Source organism: Pongo abelii, chromosome 21 (genome assembly GCF_028885655.2).
Source record: "Pongo abelii isolate AG06213 chromosome 21, NHGRI_mPonAbe1-v2.0_pri, whole genome shotgun sequence".
Taxonomy (NCBI): Eukaryota; Metazoa; Chordata; class Mammalia; order Primates; family Hominidae; genus Pongo; species Pongo abelii.
In genome coordinates, this window is record NC_072006.2 from 61,770,475 (window position 1) to 61,786,715 (window position 16,241).

At 50.8% G+C, this 16,241-nt stretch overlaps 1 protein-coding gene across 2 annotated transcripts in view; it reads left to right on the top strand.

The window, feature by feature from the left end:
* RAE1 (ribonucleic acid export 1) overlaps positions 1-4,239 on the top strand; it is a 28,038-nt gene extending 23,799 nt beyond the window's left edge. Inside the window, exon 12 of one of the 2 annotated variants that reach the window (XM_024238453.3) lies at positions 3,048-3,490. In XM_024238453.3, the coding sequence (XP_024094221.1) occupies positions 3,048-3,134 (87 nt within the window). In that variant the 3' untranslated portion in view covers positions 3,135-3,490. 2 annotated transcript variants of the gene reach the window in all.
* The last annotated feature ends 12,002 nt before the right edge of the window (positions 4,240-16,241 follow it).

Consider the following 16,241-nt stretch of genomic DNA (forward strand, 5'->3'; position numbering starts at 1 on the left):
CCTCAAATGGTTGTGGGGATTCAGTACAGCCTTTGGCCAGAACCCAGCACACAGGAAGTGCTTGGCCAGTGTGAGCCATTACGGGCTGCTCTGTTCCTGGGCACAGAAGCACAGGCAAGCCGGGGGCTGCACTTTATGAAGGGCGTGGCAGGACGGGTCATGGAGCTTTCCCTTGGGTGCTGTTGGTTGCTTGGTTGGCGGGTGGTTTGGGCAGGGGGAGTTAGGAGCTGGCAGGAGCGGGGCTGCATTTTTGAGGCCTTTGGGCGTGATGGTGAAATGTGTAGACTGGGGTACTCTGCTCAACCCCATGGGAAGTGTGTTGGCTTTCAACCAGCCTGCATGTTTCTCCACTGCTCAGCTCTTCTGGAGAGGTTGTCATCATTGTATTTGTGGTTTTCATCATTCTCCTCCCACCCCACTCTGCCCTTTACCCACAACGGCCTTCTAGACTTTTCCCTACCCTGCCCTGGCTTCCGATGGGGAGGTCCCCTGCTTCACATAGGAAGGGCTTCCAGTGGCCTGCAGTGTCTTTCCCGCTCACCTCATGTCTGCCTGCGCTGACCCCGCCTCCTCCTCCCACTGTCTTCTGTCCCCGTCCACCAGCTCCTCCCCTCTGTCTAAGCACGGAAGGCTCGAGGAGCCATTTCCCTGTAATATTAAGGCTATCAAGAGAGGGGTGTCGGTACCTACCCTCTTGGTTCCCTGTGCTCTGGCCCCTCCTCAGTCCACTGCCAGGTACTTTCTGGCCTCTTGCAGCTGTACTCAGAGTCCCTATGGCCACGTCCTCCTCGTCCAGTCCAGAAGCTTCCTTTCTGTCTGTGCCCGGCACTCACCCGTCCCTTCCTGTTCCATACAGCTCTCCTCCCTGCTTCTTGACCATGCTCTGGTTTATTCTGCTTTGGGCTGTGGTTCCCGTCCTCCTGCCAGATCCTGTCTCTTGCCCCTCTTGCCTTGCTGGCCTCCCGCTGTTTCAGCCTGGGGGGCCACCACAGGGCTCTAACCAGCGCTTTGCATTCCCAAGACACCTGCTGCCACACAAACCAGTGACTGGAGACGTCCCTTGGTTCGGGCCCTGCCCACTCCACCTTTAGTATTTCCCAGTCTCAGGAGCGTGGCTGCACCTGAGTCTCCCTGAGGCCCCGAACTTAGACACAGAAGTCCAGCTGATTGCTGATTGCCTTCCATCCCTCTGACCCTCCAGGCCTGCTGCTGCTTCTGTGTTTCCCTGTTTGAGGGTTTGCTGTGTGAGCCATGAAGTTGCATTCTTTTTTTAAAGCAACTTTATTGAGGTACAATTGAAATACAGTCATTGTTTAAAGTGTACAATTTGATCAGTTTCAACATCTGTAAATACCCATGAAACTATCACCACAGTCGTCTCCCCGAAAGGTTTTTGTGTGTATTACTGTACACACAGTCTTCCCGTACACAAACAATCTTCCCGTACACAAACACAAAACCATGGATCTGTTTTCTGGCATTATGGACTAGTCTGAATTTTCTAGAATTTTATATAAGTGGAGCCCTACGCTACATTTTCCCCTCTCCCCGGCTTCTTTCCCTCAGCATAAGGATTTTGAAATTCATCCATGCTATTGAGTGAATCACTTGTCCATTACTTTTCAGTGCTGTGTAGTATTCCCAGGTGGGGTGTGCCATTTGTTTATCCATTCACCTCTGTAAGCCGTGCACTCAGTTTTGTGACAAGAGTGTACTTTTTTGGTTCTGCCTGGCTGAGGTTGGACAGGCTGTGGCATGCATGGAGCCCGAGGCCTCAGCTCCCACGTCAGGCTCTTCATTGAATCTCCTCTTTGCATACTCATCCCAGCAGCTGCATCAAAATTCTACATTTTAACTTAAATGACACGCGGGACTGTATACATTATACGCATTAAAAAACGTAGTAAATTGAAAGCAGTGAGAAAGGTAATTGCTTTGAGTGCTGTTTAAAAATTGAAGTAAAATCTCATTCATTTAAGCAGTTAATGTCAGCTTATTGTGGGAGTTACATAAATTAGCATCTTTTTAGTTTAAAAGAGAAATTTGCTTCAGGGGTTTTTCTTTGTTCTTGGTTCAAGGACAGTTATCTCCAGTGCAAAGTCATGATCACATGATTGATGTTATTAGCTTGCTGCTTGTGTCACTGTTCAGAAAAACTACACTTTGTATATTATGAGAGTTAGTGGTCACTGTTGAGCAAAACTTCTAGAGCTTTCTTGGCGTGCCTGTTGGGAAGAGAATAAAAATGTGTCATCAGAGTACAGGTGACAGAGGGCACCCAGCGCCATGCCCCACCTCCCTCTTCCAGGTCTTTGGCCCACCTGCGGCTCCTGCCTGCTGTCTTCCGGATCATCTGCCTGGCCCACCCCACTCACCTGTCTTCCTAAAACTCAAATGTGATCACGTCACTGACCTGCCTACAGCCTCCTTTTCCCTGGGGAATAACATTCAAAGGCCTCCCTCTGCCGTTCACAGCCCTGTAGTCTGGCCTCATCCTGATTTCGGGAGTCTTTCCATGCTGTGTATAGCCCTGCATCCCCTCCGGTGTGGGCCTGGGCAGACGTGCACACCTCCACACACGCCTCTGGCTCACTCACCACCGTTCATTCCTCTGCTGTGCTCCGTGTCTGTTGCTCCTTCCGTGTGGGACGGGGTGTCCTCCTTCATCCCCATGATACCTCGCAGGTCAGATGTCTTCCTTTCTGTGAAACATTCTCAGGTCAGAACTAATTCTGACCAAGGGACCCAAGGCAGTTATCTTGGCGTTAAAGTCCTGGGTTGTTAAAAGGGGGCTCAGTGTTGAAAACGAACCTGTGAAGACTCTCTCAGTAGGACATTGATGACACACTGGTACCAACCACATCCTTAGGCCTTTCTCTGAGGACTGAAGTTCTGTTTCACATTTGACTTTATCTTTGTTGTTTTATTTCTCTGAGAGATTATATGTTTCCAGTATTGTAGCACAGGACTTCACCTAGAAAAAGCACCTACAAATGCTAACTTTCTTTTGAATAATTAAGATCATTGGTGTTTTTTGCTCTCTTTAGGGACATGAATTTTATAATCCCCAGAAAAAAAATTACATTTTCCTGCGTAATGCAGCCGAAGAGCTAAAGCCCAGGAATAAGAAGTAGTGGCTGGAGACTCTGGCTCGGCCAGAGTTGTTTCTCTCCACTCTGCCTCATCTCTGTACGAATTTGGGTCCCAGCCTTGTTGGGTTGTCAGCCATGGACATGGATTTCAACCCCTGGAGAAAACGATGTCATTGTTCAGCAGCCGAGAGCCCAGGCGTCCGCGGCGACTTGCCGTCTCTCCATTCCACTGCCTGTTGCAGAGTTTTTCTGTAACTAAGGGGGTTGAGGTTATTGTAGAAGTTAGATTGTGGGCACCACCAGGGATTTTGCAGCACTTCAGTGTACGTGTTAGAGAATATTGGAAAAGCGTCTGTGAGCCCCGTGCTGTATTTTGTAATAAAGTTTTTTGCAGATTGCTTTCCGAGCTTCCTTTGTCCTTTTCTCCCCTTGCCCACCCTGTAACCTCAGGAACGTGCGTCCTGCCCAGCATCGGCGTGGGGTTTTGAGTTGAGATTTCAGACACCCTCTGGGAAATGCAGCAACCTTAGGGGGAAGGGAGTCCCCAGCTGCGCTCACTTCTGCCGGGCGGAACGGCAGCCTCTGTGAGCCCTGGTGGGCAGAGTTTGAATGTGTTTCTCCTTGCTTCCCTCATTCCCATCTTCAAAATCCCCAGTGCTTTCTGGCCTTGCTGCTCAGATTTCCGAGTGACTCAAATGGGGACTGTTACTTGTGCTGGGTGACAGGCCATTTGTGGGTAACCTCCTAAGGCCCAAGTGGGTGACACTTGTGTGACTTTCAAGTTAGAACCCAAGCCCCCTGCATGGGAATTGCCCTGAACTGTTACCTACCCCGGTCCCCTGCATGGGAATTGCCCTGAACCCTCAATAGTGGTTGTTTGGCTGTTCCTTTTGTATTTTGTGTAATCTAAAATTCCTGGTTGGTAAGTAGTCAAAATGAAATTCAGCTGGCCTGAAAAAAAGTGTGACTTTTGGGTCTATCACTGTATTTTTCACCTGTGATCTCAAACGCTTCTTAGGCCTTTCTGTTTGGACTAATGTGTGAAGTCTGACTTGCTGAGTGTAAAATTCTAGTATTGATAATGTTGTAAGATGTATTTGCCTACTCATAAAAAACAATGAAAATAAAATTTTCTACTGGAAGAGACCACCTGCACTCAGTGGTTTAAATTCTTTGGTAGGTCACAAATGAATTCAGACCCACCCACTCTCCAGCCCTGTTTTTTAGCCCGAAAACTTATTTTTTAGAGATAAAAAAGCAGGTGCACTAGAAAAATATCTGCATTTTCAGGTTAACGGTTTCCAGCTCATTTTTCTCTTCACTTTATGAATCAAGTCTGTGGTCTTATCAACGTGGGGAAGATCTAGCAAGCATAAGACTGCTGTGAGGGGAGATTGAAGCCTGATTATCTCAGCAGCCAACTTTCATATTCAGCTTTAGCTTAGCCAGAGTTTCATTGTTTTTACCAGCCCTAGTGACGGGCTAGGGTGGAAAATGAGTCTAAATTGCAGGCCTTTTAGAGTGCGCTTTCCCAGGATGGGACCTTGCCACCTCCCCAAGGGGACAGTTTTTGTAATTGGCAAATTTAAAACATTTGCATAAATCCAAGATTGGACTTGGGCTGTCAGAACCTGGGAGGGAGCTCTTTGCTGTCACCAGGATGTGAACCCTAGATGAGGCCAAGGCTCATTGCTCTGCTGCCCAGGACCTAAAGCATAAAAGCACACTACATGTTTGCTAATGAGGATCTAGGAAATATTCACTGAGATCATTAAGCTTCTTAAAATATTTATGTTTCCTAAAATGCATATGAAGTCTTAGAGGAACTCTTCATCTTAAACTTCAGCATCTCTGCAGGCACCTGTAAGTTGCATGCAGTAGGTGCTCATTAAGTATTCATAAGTTTGATGGCATCTTCTAGTTCAAAGAGATACTAGTGTAATCTTGGCTCTTTGTTTTAATAAATGTCAAATCATCCTGCCATTAAATATTTACTGCACACCCTGTTAGAGCTGCTTTCGTTGAAAGTAAAGTATATGAACCTCATGGAGAAGACAAATTGTGTTCTTTCACTTAATTTTTTCCAACATATTATGAAAATTTTAAAACATACAAAAAATTGGAAAGGGTTTTGGCAGTGAACATAACACCTGCCATCTGCCTGCCACCAGGATGCCACCGTGAACACTCACCTTTCCCTTGATTTTCTGCTTGGTTTTGCCTGGCTTTCCTCCCACTCTGTTGTAACATCGCTTCCTTGGTTCCTCACTGTGGGAACAGGGCCTGGTGGGAAGAACTTTGTGTAAAGATGCTGCTGAAACAAGGTGGCAGGGATTTAGGGTGGGTACAGGAAGGTGCACTCGGTTCCTGTCATGTTTGGTTGGGAGCAGGATGGAGCTGTGGTGGGTTTGTGTGAGATACCTGTCTGTGAGCCTGTGCTCACGTGTGTGCACGTGTGCATGTGAGCCTGCCTGTGAAAACCCTCTCAGTCAAAGGGGCCAGCTTAACCCGCCTGCCTCACCCCATTTTCGGGTTAGCTTCACGCCAGAGGATCCTCTGGTAGAGGAAGAACAAAGGATGCGGCACGTGCCTGGCCTGCTGGCAGTGAGCTCACTGACTTTCACCAGAAAATCACCACCAAGAGAAGGTAAACAGCAAGGGCCAGGCGCGGTGGCTCACACCTGGAATCTCAGCACTTTGGGAGGCCAAGGCAGGAGGATCACTTTAGGCAAGGAGTTCCAGACCAGCCTGGGCAACAAAGCAAGACCCTGTCTCAAAGAAATTTATTTGAGTCATGTAGGAAAGTTTTGTTTTTCTCATTCAACCAAAATTTTAGTCTCTTTTGGAGGAGAGACTCTAAAATATGAACTAAACATGTTCTTGAACACTCAGGAGCGCCTAAGCCAGCCTTTTCCAAATTCACTCATGAGCCATTCGTAGGTTGTGAAATGAATGTAGTTGTTGCAGTGAGCATGTCTTTTAGTGGAGCCACAAAAAGTTACAGAACGTATGTATGTATTAGATATTTTAATATCCTGGGGTGGGATTTTTCTCTGTGCCTGTCACTTTTTATATGGTTTAGGATGAGTTCTTAGCTTCAGTGACCTCAAGTACTAGCCATAAATGCACTTGAGGTCTCCCCAAAATGGGAGGGATGATTATATTAATTATATTTGAAATAACCATATAACATTGCAATTAAGAACAGGGGGCTGGGTGTGGTGGCTCATGCCTGTAATCCCAGCACTTTGGGAGGCCGAGGCAGGCAGGCCACTTGAGGCCGGGAGTTCCAGACCAGCCTGGCCAACAAGGCAAAACCCGTCTCTACTAAAAATACAAAAAGTTGCTGGGCATGGTGGCACATGCCTGTAATCCTGGCTACTGGGGAGGCTGAGGCGTGAGAATTGCTCGAGTGCTTGAGCCCAGGAGGTGGAGGTTGCAGTGAGCCTGGATCACGACAGAGTGAGACCCTGTCTCAAAAAACAAAAAAAATGTACTTGGAATTGGACTGCCCACCTTCAATTCCAACTCTGTCACCAGCTTTGCTAACATGTGATTTACCCTTTGCTTAAGCCTGTGATTTAAACCTCTGAGCCTCAGTGACCTCATCTGTAAAATGGGAGACATTAAAAGTAGCTATCATAATGGTTGTGTAAGTAGTGAAAGAGTTAATGCGTAAAAGTGCCCCCGTGGCTGGCCTGTGATGTAGAGTTTAAATGTAGCTGCTACTATAAGTGCCAGTGAGGATGACATCCATGAGAAGTCTCCTGCTCAACGGGGCTGTGCTGTCGGTATACAGGCGGGACAAAAAGGTCCAAAGACCAAGTGACTGGAGATCTTGCTTGTCTCTAAGATTTCCTCAGGAGCCAGGTGTTGTGCTTAGGTCTGGCCAGCAGATGGCGCAAATGGCCCCAATGCCAACATTGGAGCATGTGTTCTGTGTTCAGTTTCACAGACTTGAGTTCATTAAAAGAAATGAAGTGTTGGCCACCCCCCTCCATTTGCTGTTGTTGCTAAGCTTTTAAGATATTTGGGAAGTAGAATCAAAACATTGCTTATGCTGTCAGAAGAATCGTCCTAAAAATAACACACTTAGACTGAAGGCCTCCTTGGAAAATGCTAAAGGAGATAATTTGTCAGAGGTGGGACCCTGATTTTTCTGTTTCAAACTTAACGGCCGCGATGGTTTCCTCGTGGAACACTGAAGCCTTGGCGCCCGCGGTGTGGGGGCCTCTGAGCACTCCCGTGCCCCATAGCAGCATCCCTGCCGTGATTTGGGAAACACAAATCCCTGGTGGTGGCAAACAGGTCACTTTAAGACTCGTGTGAGTAACTTTGAAGGCTCTGTGGCCCGTTGGAATTGAGATGTAAACCTAAAACAGCAGATTCCAAAGGCTTAGTGCCAAAAAAAATGAACTAAACACATGCTCTTGAAATTAATGTAAATGCCATTAGTTTTCATACCAATTACACATTCAAATGATACTATTTTGGATAATAAGTTTAACTTTCCCCTGCTTATATTTGTTAAAATGTGACTACTGGAAAATTGTAGATTACATTCGTGGCTCATGTTATATTCATCTTTCTCTGGGACATCACTGCACTAGGTCCTCTGACTTTTGGAGGTGTCACCCACCACTCCACACCAAATATTAAAATGCACCCACATCCTGCTTTAAATACACATTGTTTTGAAGGCAAATTCTTTGAAAAAATTTCCTATTTTACTTCTGTAATGATTTGGCAGTAAGTTAGCTTACACTCCATGTTGATTTCTTAATCATCACCTCGAATACTAGGGAATTTCTCACAAAGTGCAGCGTTTCCTACAAAGCTACAAATTGTTTTCAAATCGATTGGATATTAGAAAATTAAATAGTTCGTGAGGTCTCCAGTATTACATTTGTAGGCCTTTACTTAAACGGATTAATTTGGGGATTGTTTTTGGGTTTTTTGTTGTTTGTTTTTGGGTTTGTTGTTTGTTTTTGGGTTTTGGAGGATAGCATCTTGCTGTATCGCCCAGGTTGGAGTGCAGTGGTGCAATCTCAGCTCACTGCAGCCTCTGCCTTTCGGGCTCAAGTGATCCTCCCACCTCAGCCTCCTGAGTAGCTGAGACTACAAGTGTGCACCACCTCACCAGGCTCTGGTTTTTGTTTTTTTTTTTTTGGTAGAGACAGGGTTTTACCATGTGTGCCCAGGCTGATCTCAAACTCTTGCACTCAAGCACTCCTCCCGCCTTGGCCTCCCAAAGTGCTGGTATTACAGGCGTAAGCCACCACACCCAGGCTGGGGTTGTTGTTTTTAAATATCTTCAAGCCAGTTCTCTTTTTCTTTCTCTCTTTCTACCTCTCTGCCCTTCAACATTTTTGTAGGCTCTTAAAAAGCTGTATAAGCCCCAGACCCCAGGGCCTGGCTATAGTGTTCAGGAAAGGCAGTCTCAACACAAGCATTGTGTTTCCTTGCAAGGTACTGGCTTGTTAATCAGAGCCTGGCAGTGTTTCACAGCTCTGCGAGGTCTTCCTGCTCACTGCGGTTCCCCTATTGAGATGGGAGAAGTCAGGAGAGGTTGTGGCTGCAACTTTGAGGGTTTTATCATGACAGGTGTTAGGTCACTGTAAGGCAAATATGGGCAGTGTAAACAGTTTCGTAGCCGACTGTGTGAGTTTTTACACTTTATTGAAGTGTGACATATAAAAGGCTGTACATATTTAACATATACAACTTGATGAGTTTGGAGATAAACGTACACCCATGAACACCACCACAGTCTAAGAGCCTATTGTGAATTTTGCATCCATCTATTGAAAAATATTCTTTAAGGTGAGGGCTGTTTCCAAAGCCGATGAGAAACACCTGTTGCATACTTGCTTAAAATGTAAATCAGCTCCCAAAAAATAACTGACCTGCGTTCTTCATCTTTTATTCTTTTTCCCTCCTGAGTGTGGTGCAGGGGAGGCGGTACGGGAGGAGACAGAGCTCAAAGAGGGCACTGACAATCCTCAGCATCCTACGGGCCCGAACCCACACTGCGGATTCCGTCAGCTCACTGGCGGCAGCACACTCTGGTGTCTTTTTTTTTTTTTATTTTGAGACTGAGTCTCGCCCTGTCATCCAGGCTGCAGTGCAGTGGCGTGATCTCAGCTCAGTGTGCCCTCTGCCTCCCGGGTTCAAGCGATTCTCCTGTCTCAGCCTCCCAGGTAGCTGGGATTACAGGAGTGAGCCACTGCGCCTGGCCTTCTCTTGTGTCTTTTGTCTTTCATTTCTCTTCTTCACTACCCATCAGCATGATGGGTTTCTTCCTCCTCTTATGAATCCCAGTGTCAAGATACAGCCTGATTGCCCCTTAATACGGTGCCGCCATTACTCCAGACCACCCTGCAAGCATTGGTCATTCATCAGCTTTCACGAGGTCAACTGGGGACGAGAGAGGGGCTTGGACCGGCTTCCTGGCCAGGACTCACTGCCTTCCTCAGCTGAGGAGACTGCATTTCCAGGTTGAACCCTGACCCCCACTGACTTTGGGCATCTCCGTGTGTCATGTGTTTGCCAGCCTTTCCACTCCCTTGTAAATCTTTCTGCCTCCAGGGCTGGCCGCTAAAACAGGTGCACTGGAGGCTGCTCCTTGTGTTACTTGAAGCATGGCACTCGCCACTGTCTTCGGTGAGGGGGCGTTTCCCTCTGGTGCTGGGGAGCCCAGGGCATCCATTTGGGGCTTCAGGTCATCTCCTGGGACTTCATGTACCTCGAATCCACCCTGTGGGCCCCTTCGGTGGGGCTTTGCTGTGCGAACACCTTGACTGGTGTGGAAGTCCCACGCACGGTTCTGCTTAGCACCTGACGGTTGCCTACAAAAGCAAAATCAGTATTAATATTTGTTATGGGCTGAGCTGTCGTCCTCCAGATTCGTATGTTGAAGTCCTAACTCCTAGTACCTCAGATTAGGACTGTGTTTTGGAGACATGGTCTTTAAACAGTCAATTCAGATAAAATGAGGTCACTAGGCTGGGCCCTGGTCCAATAGGTCTGGTATCCTAGATCAGGAAATCTGGACACAGACAAGGACAGAGGAAGGGCCGCATGAAGACACAGGAAGAGGGCGAGGTCCACACACCACGGAGAAAGGCCTTGCAAGGAGCCAGCCCTGCAGACATCCAGATCTGAGACTTGCGCCCTCAGAACTCTAAGAGAATAAACCTCTGTCGCTCGGTCTCCCGGCCTGTGGTAGTTTGTCACAGCAGCTCAAGGTGACCACTACAGTCTCGCGCAGTGGCCACTTGCATTTGGGCTGCATGACCTGGTGTCTGCAGGATCCACAGCACCGGCCACCACGCGCCGGGCTTCCAGGGCAGGCAGTGTTGAGTGTCCTGTAGCGGCGCTGGCGGGGACAGGATCTCCGGCATGTGCCACCCTCACAGCCACTGCAGAAACAAACTCAGCCTTCCCCAGCGCCACATGCAGCTCACAGCTCGGGGATTCGCTGCAGGCTTCCCTTCACCTGCTAACCTGCAAGGTGCCAGAAAGCCAGAAGCAGGAGCATCCCTGAGAGACTTGGGGCGTTGGCGCCCCATGTTTCCTGCCAGCAGTGGCTGCTTTCCTTGGCTTGATCAAGGCGCTGCCTGCAGCTGTCCAGCTTCTTACCTGACGTCTCAGCGACCCAGCTCAGCTAGAGAGAATTCTTATTCTTCATGGCACTTCCTTTTCCTAGAGCTTTCATCACCACCATTTTTGTTTGTTTGTTTGTTTGTTTTTGAGATGGCGTCTCCCTCTGTCACCCAGGCTGGAGTGCAGTGGTGTGATCTCGTGATCTCAGTGGCGTGATCTCAGCTCACTGCAACCTCCACCTCTCAGGTTCAAGTGATGCTTCTGCCTCAGCCTCCTGAGTAGCTAGGATTACAGGCATCACACCCAACTAATTTTTGTAGAGATGGAGGCCAGGCTGGTCTTGAACTCCTGACCTCAAGGGATCCACCCACCTTGGCTTCCCAAAGTGTTGGGATTACCCACCAGCACCCAGCCTCTCATCACCATCTTGAAGCCAAAGGATGCGGGGACACCGAGCCCAGGGCAAATGCCATCATGCAGGCTGGTGCCAGCACCTGCCTAGGCCCCCTATGCAGCCCCTGCCCTCGCAGACACACCTGTCCACGCTGCATAGCAAGGCCACCTCCCTCTTCATGAGAAAGATCCTGGGGCAACGAACAACTTTTGGCACAGGAGACCAATCAGGTCATTTGGTTATTGACAGGGAGTAGCAGGCTCTTCCCCACTTTCTCATTCTTCTGCACCCCCAATTTGCCACTTGGACTACACTCCTTTCCCTAGGGGATGAAGGCACAGCTTTTGATGTGAGCTGTGTTGTTTCCTGAGGTTGCAGTAACAAATGGCCACACACTTCGTGGCTCAGAACCACAGAAGTGAATCCTCTTATAATTCTGGAAGCCTGACATCCAAAATGACTATTAGGGGACTAAAATCAAGGTGGCGGCAAGGCTGTTTCCTTCTGGAGGCCTGAAGGGAGGATCCATTTCTTGCTTCTCCTGGCCTCTGGTGGCTGCCAGCAACCCTTGGCTTGTGGCCGTATCACTCCACCCTCCTGCTTCTGGGCTCACATCTATTCCCATTCCTTAGTCAAATCTGGAGCCGTCCTCAGATGGAGACTCTTGTGATTTCAATGGGTCCATCTGGATGACCTTGGATACTCTCCTCACCTCCAGATCCTTAGCTTAGTCACATCTGCAGAGTCCCTGTCACCATGTTACAGGTTCCAGGGATTAGGATGCAGAGGCCAGGATTCAGCCATGCACACAGGCCAGTGTCTTTCTGTCTTTGCAACTGAAACTGAGGCATGTGCATTCTGCTGCTCCAGGAGCTGTCCACCAATGCTGCTGGGGGGCCTGTGACAGCATCGACTGAGCCTGTCAGTGCCACCTGGAGAGGGGCTGAACCTTTCCTCTCCCCAGTACCAGTGCCTGCTGGTGCATTTTGGCCTCTGTGCCCAGTAGTATGGGGAAACTTTTTTTTTTTCTTTTTGAGATGGAGTCTCACTGTGTCACCCAGGCTGGAGTGCAGTGGTGCAATCTCGGCTCACTGCAACAACCTCTGCCTCCCAGGTTCAAGTGATTCTCCTGCCTCAGCCTCCGGAGTAACTGGGATTACAGGCACGCACCACCACACCCAGCTAATTGGATTTTTAGTGGAGACGGGGGTTTCACCATGTCGGCCAGGCTGGTTTCGAACTTGTGACCTTAGGTGATCCACCTGCTTCGGCCTCCCGAAGTGCTGGGATTCCCAGGCTCACTGCTCTGCACGTGGCAGATGAAAACAACAACCTGGGGCTCCCGTGGATTCAAAGGAGCCGGGCTTCAGGGTGGGGATGTACAGGCCACCTGCACCAAGCTCAGCCCAAAGCTGAGTTCCCGAAGAGCCTTGATATAAACACCAACACAACAAACAAAAAGAGGAGGCCCAAGAGCGCGGGGCCTGAAGACTCAAACCAGAGCCCCACCTGGACGGGGCTGTGCTGTTTCAGATCGCAGTGGCCGGCCTCACCTGCTCCTCTCTGTGCATCCTCATCAGGGTAAACTCACTCTCCCTGCTCTGCAGGGCAGCTGGAGCCACAGCTGGGAGCAGAGAGCAGGCCTAGGCCAGGTAGTTTTGCATTTGTGCCCTGCACACATCACACATTTGTGAGGGAGGCAGGAGAGGACCTCTCTGAGCATCAGTTTCCTCAGCTATATAATGGGCATCATCGTAGTCATCTCTTCTAGGGCTTTTGTGAGATGAACTAAGATAACACACAGAAAGTGCTGGGCTCGTCCTCACATTGAGCAGGAATTCTGCGTTCCAAGCTCCTGCAATTTCCATTTTCTCACCCAGCACACACAGTTGCCAGTCCTCCCTCCCGCTCCCCAGTGAGGCCTGAGGGACCCAAGTCACCTCTGCCCAGCCTGGCTCCCAGCCTAGTCTCACAAAACTGTGTTCCCTTTCCAGGGGCCCTTTGTGGCCATGGAACCCTTGGCAGTCAGCTGATACCTAAGGTAATAGTATTAAACACTTAAAATGCTTACCAGCCAGGCACGGTGGCTCACACTTGTAATCCCAGTGCTTTGGGAGGCAGAGGTGGGAGGATTGCTTGAGGCTAGGAGTTTGAGACCAGCCTAGACAATAAAGGGAGACCTTGACTCTACAAAAAAAAAAAAAAATTAGCTGGGCGCATGCCTGTGGTTCCAGCTACTCTGGAGGCTGAGACTGCAGGGAGCTATGATCACACCACTGCACTCCAGCCCAGACAATAGAGCAAGACCCTGTCTTTATAAAAAATAACAATAACAAATAAAATGCTTAGATTAGCAAAGGAAAACAATCACATTAAAATATAGGCTGGGTGTGTTGGCATGCGCCTGAAGTCCCAGCTACTCAGGAAGCTGAGGCAAGAGGATCAACTGAGCCCAGGAGTTCTGTAACAGCCTGGGCGACATAGAGAGACCCTATCTCTAATTAAAACAAAAACGGCTATGAAAATATTTTAAAAACAAATGTGTGATGTAGCAATGGAGACAAGCAATGTCTTCCTCATCAATGCGTTCAACAACAAGGTCAAGTAGTGGCGCTGATAAGACTGTAGTTTTTTTTTGAGACGGAGTCTCGCTCTGTCGCCCAGGCTGGAGTGCAGTGGTGCACATAAATGTGTGTTTGAGGCTGGGTGCAGTGGCTCAGCCTGTAATCCCAGCAATTTGGGAGGCCAAGTCAGGAGGATTGCCTAAGCCCAAGAGTTCGAGACCAGCCTCTACACAAAATATAAAATTATCCCGGCATCGTAGTACGCACCGGTAATCCCAATTACTTGGGAGGCTGAGGCAGGAGGATGGCTTGGAGCCCGAGAGGTCGAGGCTGCAATGAGCTATGATCGCTACACTCCAGTCTGGGCGACAGGGAGAGACCTTGTCTCAAAAAAAAAAAAAAAAAGTGTGTGTGTTTGGGTGAATGACTGATTGTCAGGCAGAAGTTGGTGACCCGTGGCGACATGGGGCCGCCGGAAGGGCAGAGAGATTGGTGATCCAGAAACCCAAGGGGGCCGGGAGGCGAAGGAGTGCGACTGGACCCGCACCTGGGCAACCGCGTCTGCAGCCTCCACGGCCCTGTCCCGCCCCTTTCCGGGCAGGCAGAGGCCCCGGGGCTGCCCTGCCGCCTGGGCCCGGCCCCCGCGGCAGCAGCCGAGCGGCCGCACCCACTGTGGGGCTGTCGTGCCGGGAGGGGCGCGGGCGAGGCGGGCCCGGGCGGCGCTGGGACTTGTAGGCTGGGAGCCCGGGCGCCTCCGGGCTGAAGCGCGTGGCCACGCCACCGACGCGGCTCCAGCCTGCCCAGGCAACGCGACGGCTGGGGACAGCCTTGGAAAAACTGAAGGGGAAACTGAGGCCTGGTGAAGGGATCCAGCTGGCCCAAGAGCACGCGGCCGGGCAGTGGCTGCTTTCCCGGGCCTCTAGGGGGCAAGTGAAGGTCACACTTCAATGAAAGTTTTCAAAGGCGCTTCGAAGGGCCTCCGGCCGGGCCGGAGCTTTCCCCCACCCCACCTTGTTCCATCGTGGATACACTCAACAAACATATTCCAGAGCCCTCTCCTTGCCAGGCCCTCCAGCTTGGGCGAAACATCCCAGGTCCCTGTTCTCCCGGCGCCCAAATAGCAGGGGAGAGGGGCTCCAGGCAGGCGAACACACAGGGCCGGGCAGGTAGGAAACTCCGCGAAGGAAGGAGAGGAAACCACGCGGGATGAAGGGCAAGGGGGGCCGCGAGCGGGGGCAGGAGCGCCAGGAACTAGGAACGAAGGGGGAAGGGAGGAAAGGACGCCGAGGCTTCCGGAAGACTCTGGGGTCCCATCCCCACTGTACAGAGGGCTAGAGCGGGAGCTGGGGGAGGGAGAGGTCAGAGGTCAACGCTGCCGCGTGGAGCGTGGGCCGTGGAGTGGGGGAGGGGGCGGACAGACTCCTCCCCGCCGGCAGCCAGGGCAGAGGGCGCTGGAGGAAACACGGAGAACTCCTCGGTGCTGGAGGAAACGTGGGGAACTCCTCGCCGGCCTTGCGGTCCCCCACAGCCCACGGAGTCCCCCTTCCAGTCTCCACAGACCCCACCTGCGTCGCCCTGTGCTGAGAGGAGGCCGCAGGGTTGGGAGCCGGGAGTGACCCCAATTAGAGCTGCTGTTTCCCAGCTGCACAGGTCCCAACTGCGGGGTCTGGAGATGAGGCGGGCTTGAGGCCCCCAGTCCCGGCTTCAGAGGTGGAGGGTGTGACCCGCAAGTCCGGGATCCCGGGGCCTGTGCAGTCACACGGCCCTTCCCTTCGCTTAGGAAAGCCCGGGGCTGGGTTTCATGCTTAACTGCTGCCAACTTGAAATTCCTAGCTTTTGAATAAGGGGCCCCGCGTTTGCATTTTGCACTGGGCCCCGAAAATTCTGTGGCTGGCCCTGCCTGGTGTGAAGCTCACAGAGCCCCAGTATGCGCCGCCTTTCTATGGCTGGGGGCCGGATGAGGGACCCGGGTCTGCTCTTACTTGCCCCAAGGGTCCCTGACACCAGCCCAGAACGGGGTGGAGCTGGAAAGAGCCCACACCTGCTTCCTCTGCCCACCTCATCTCCCGCGGGGCCTCTGAGACCGCCCGGGACCCGCTTCTGTCGCTGCACCCTGGTGTAGCTCCCTCCGGGGTCGTATGCTGTATGTTTACTAGCCGAACTGTTTCTCAGTCCTAGACGCTCCGTGGGGCCAGAGAATATGATCTGTGCTCCGCTGCAGCCTCGCGCCCCGAGTGACGCATGGGGGCCCTGGTAAATATCGGTCGGATGAACTAATCTTACCTATAAAACAGAAATCATTTCACTTTTTTAATATGACACGTGGCTCTTCCCTAAGTCGCCCTGGGTTAAATACCGACTCAATTAACAAGATGCTAAAAACCGTTTACGTTTCTTTACGTTTTTTACGTTTAATTAACCAGACGGTGCGCTCCACGAGGGAAGGGGCCTGGCCTCCCTGGTTCAGGGCTGTGCTTAGTGCCTGCAACCAGCCGGGCCCGCGAGGGCAGCCAGGAGAGAAAGGCGCGCCCAGCGCCCCCAGGTCCGGATCCGCCCTCAGCCCGCGTGCGGGCCCGTCCCCCCTCC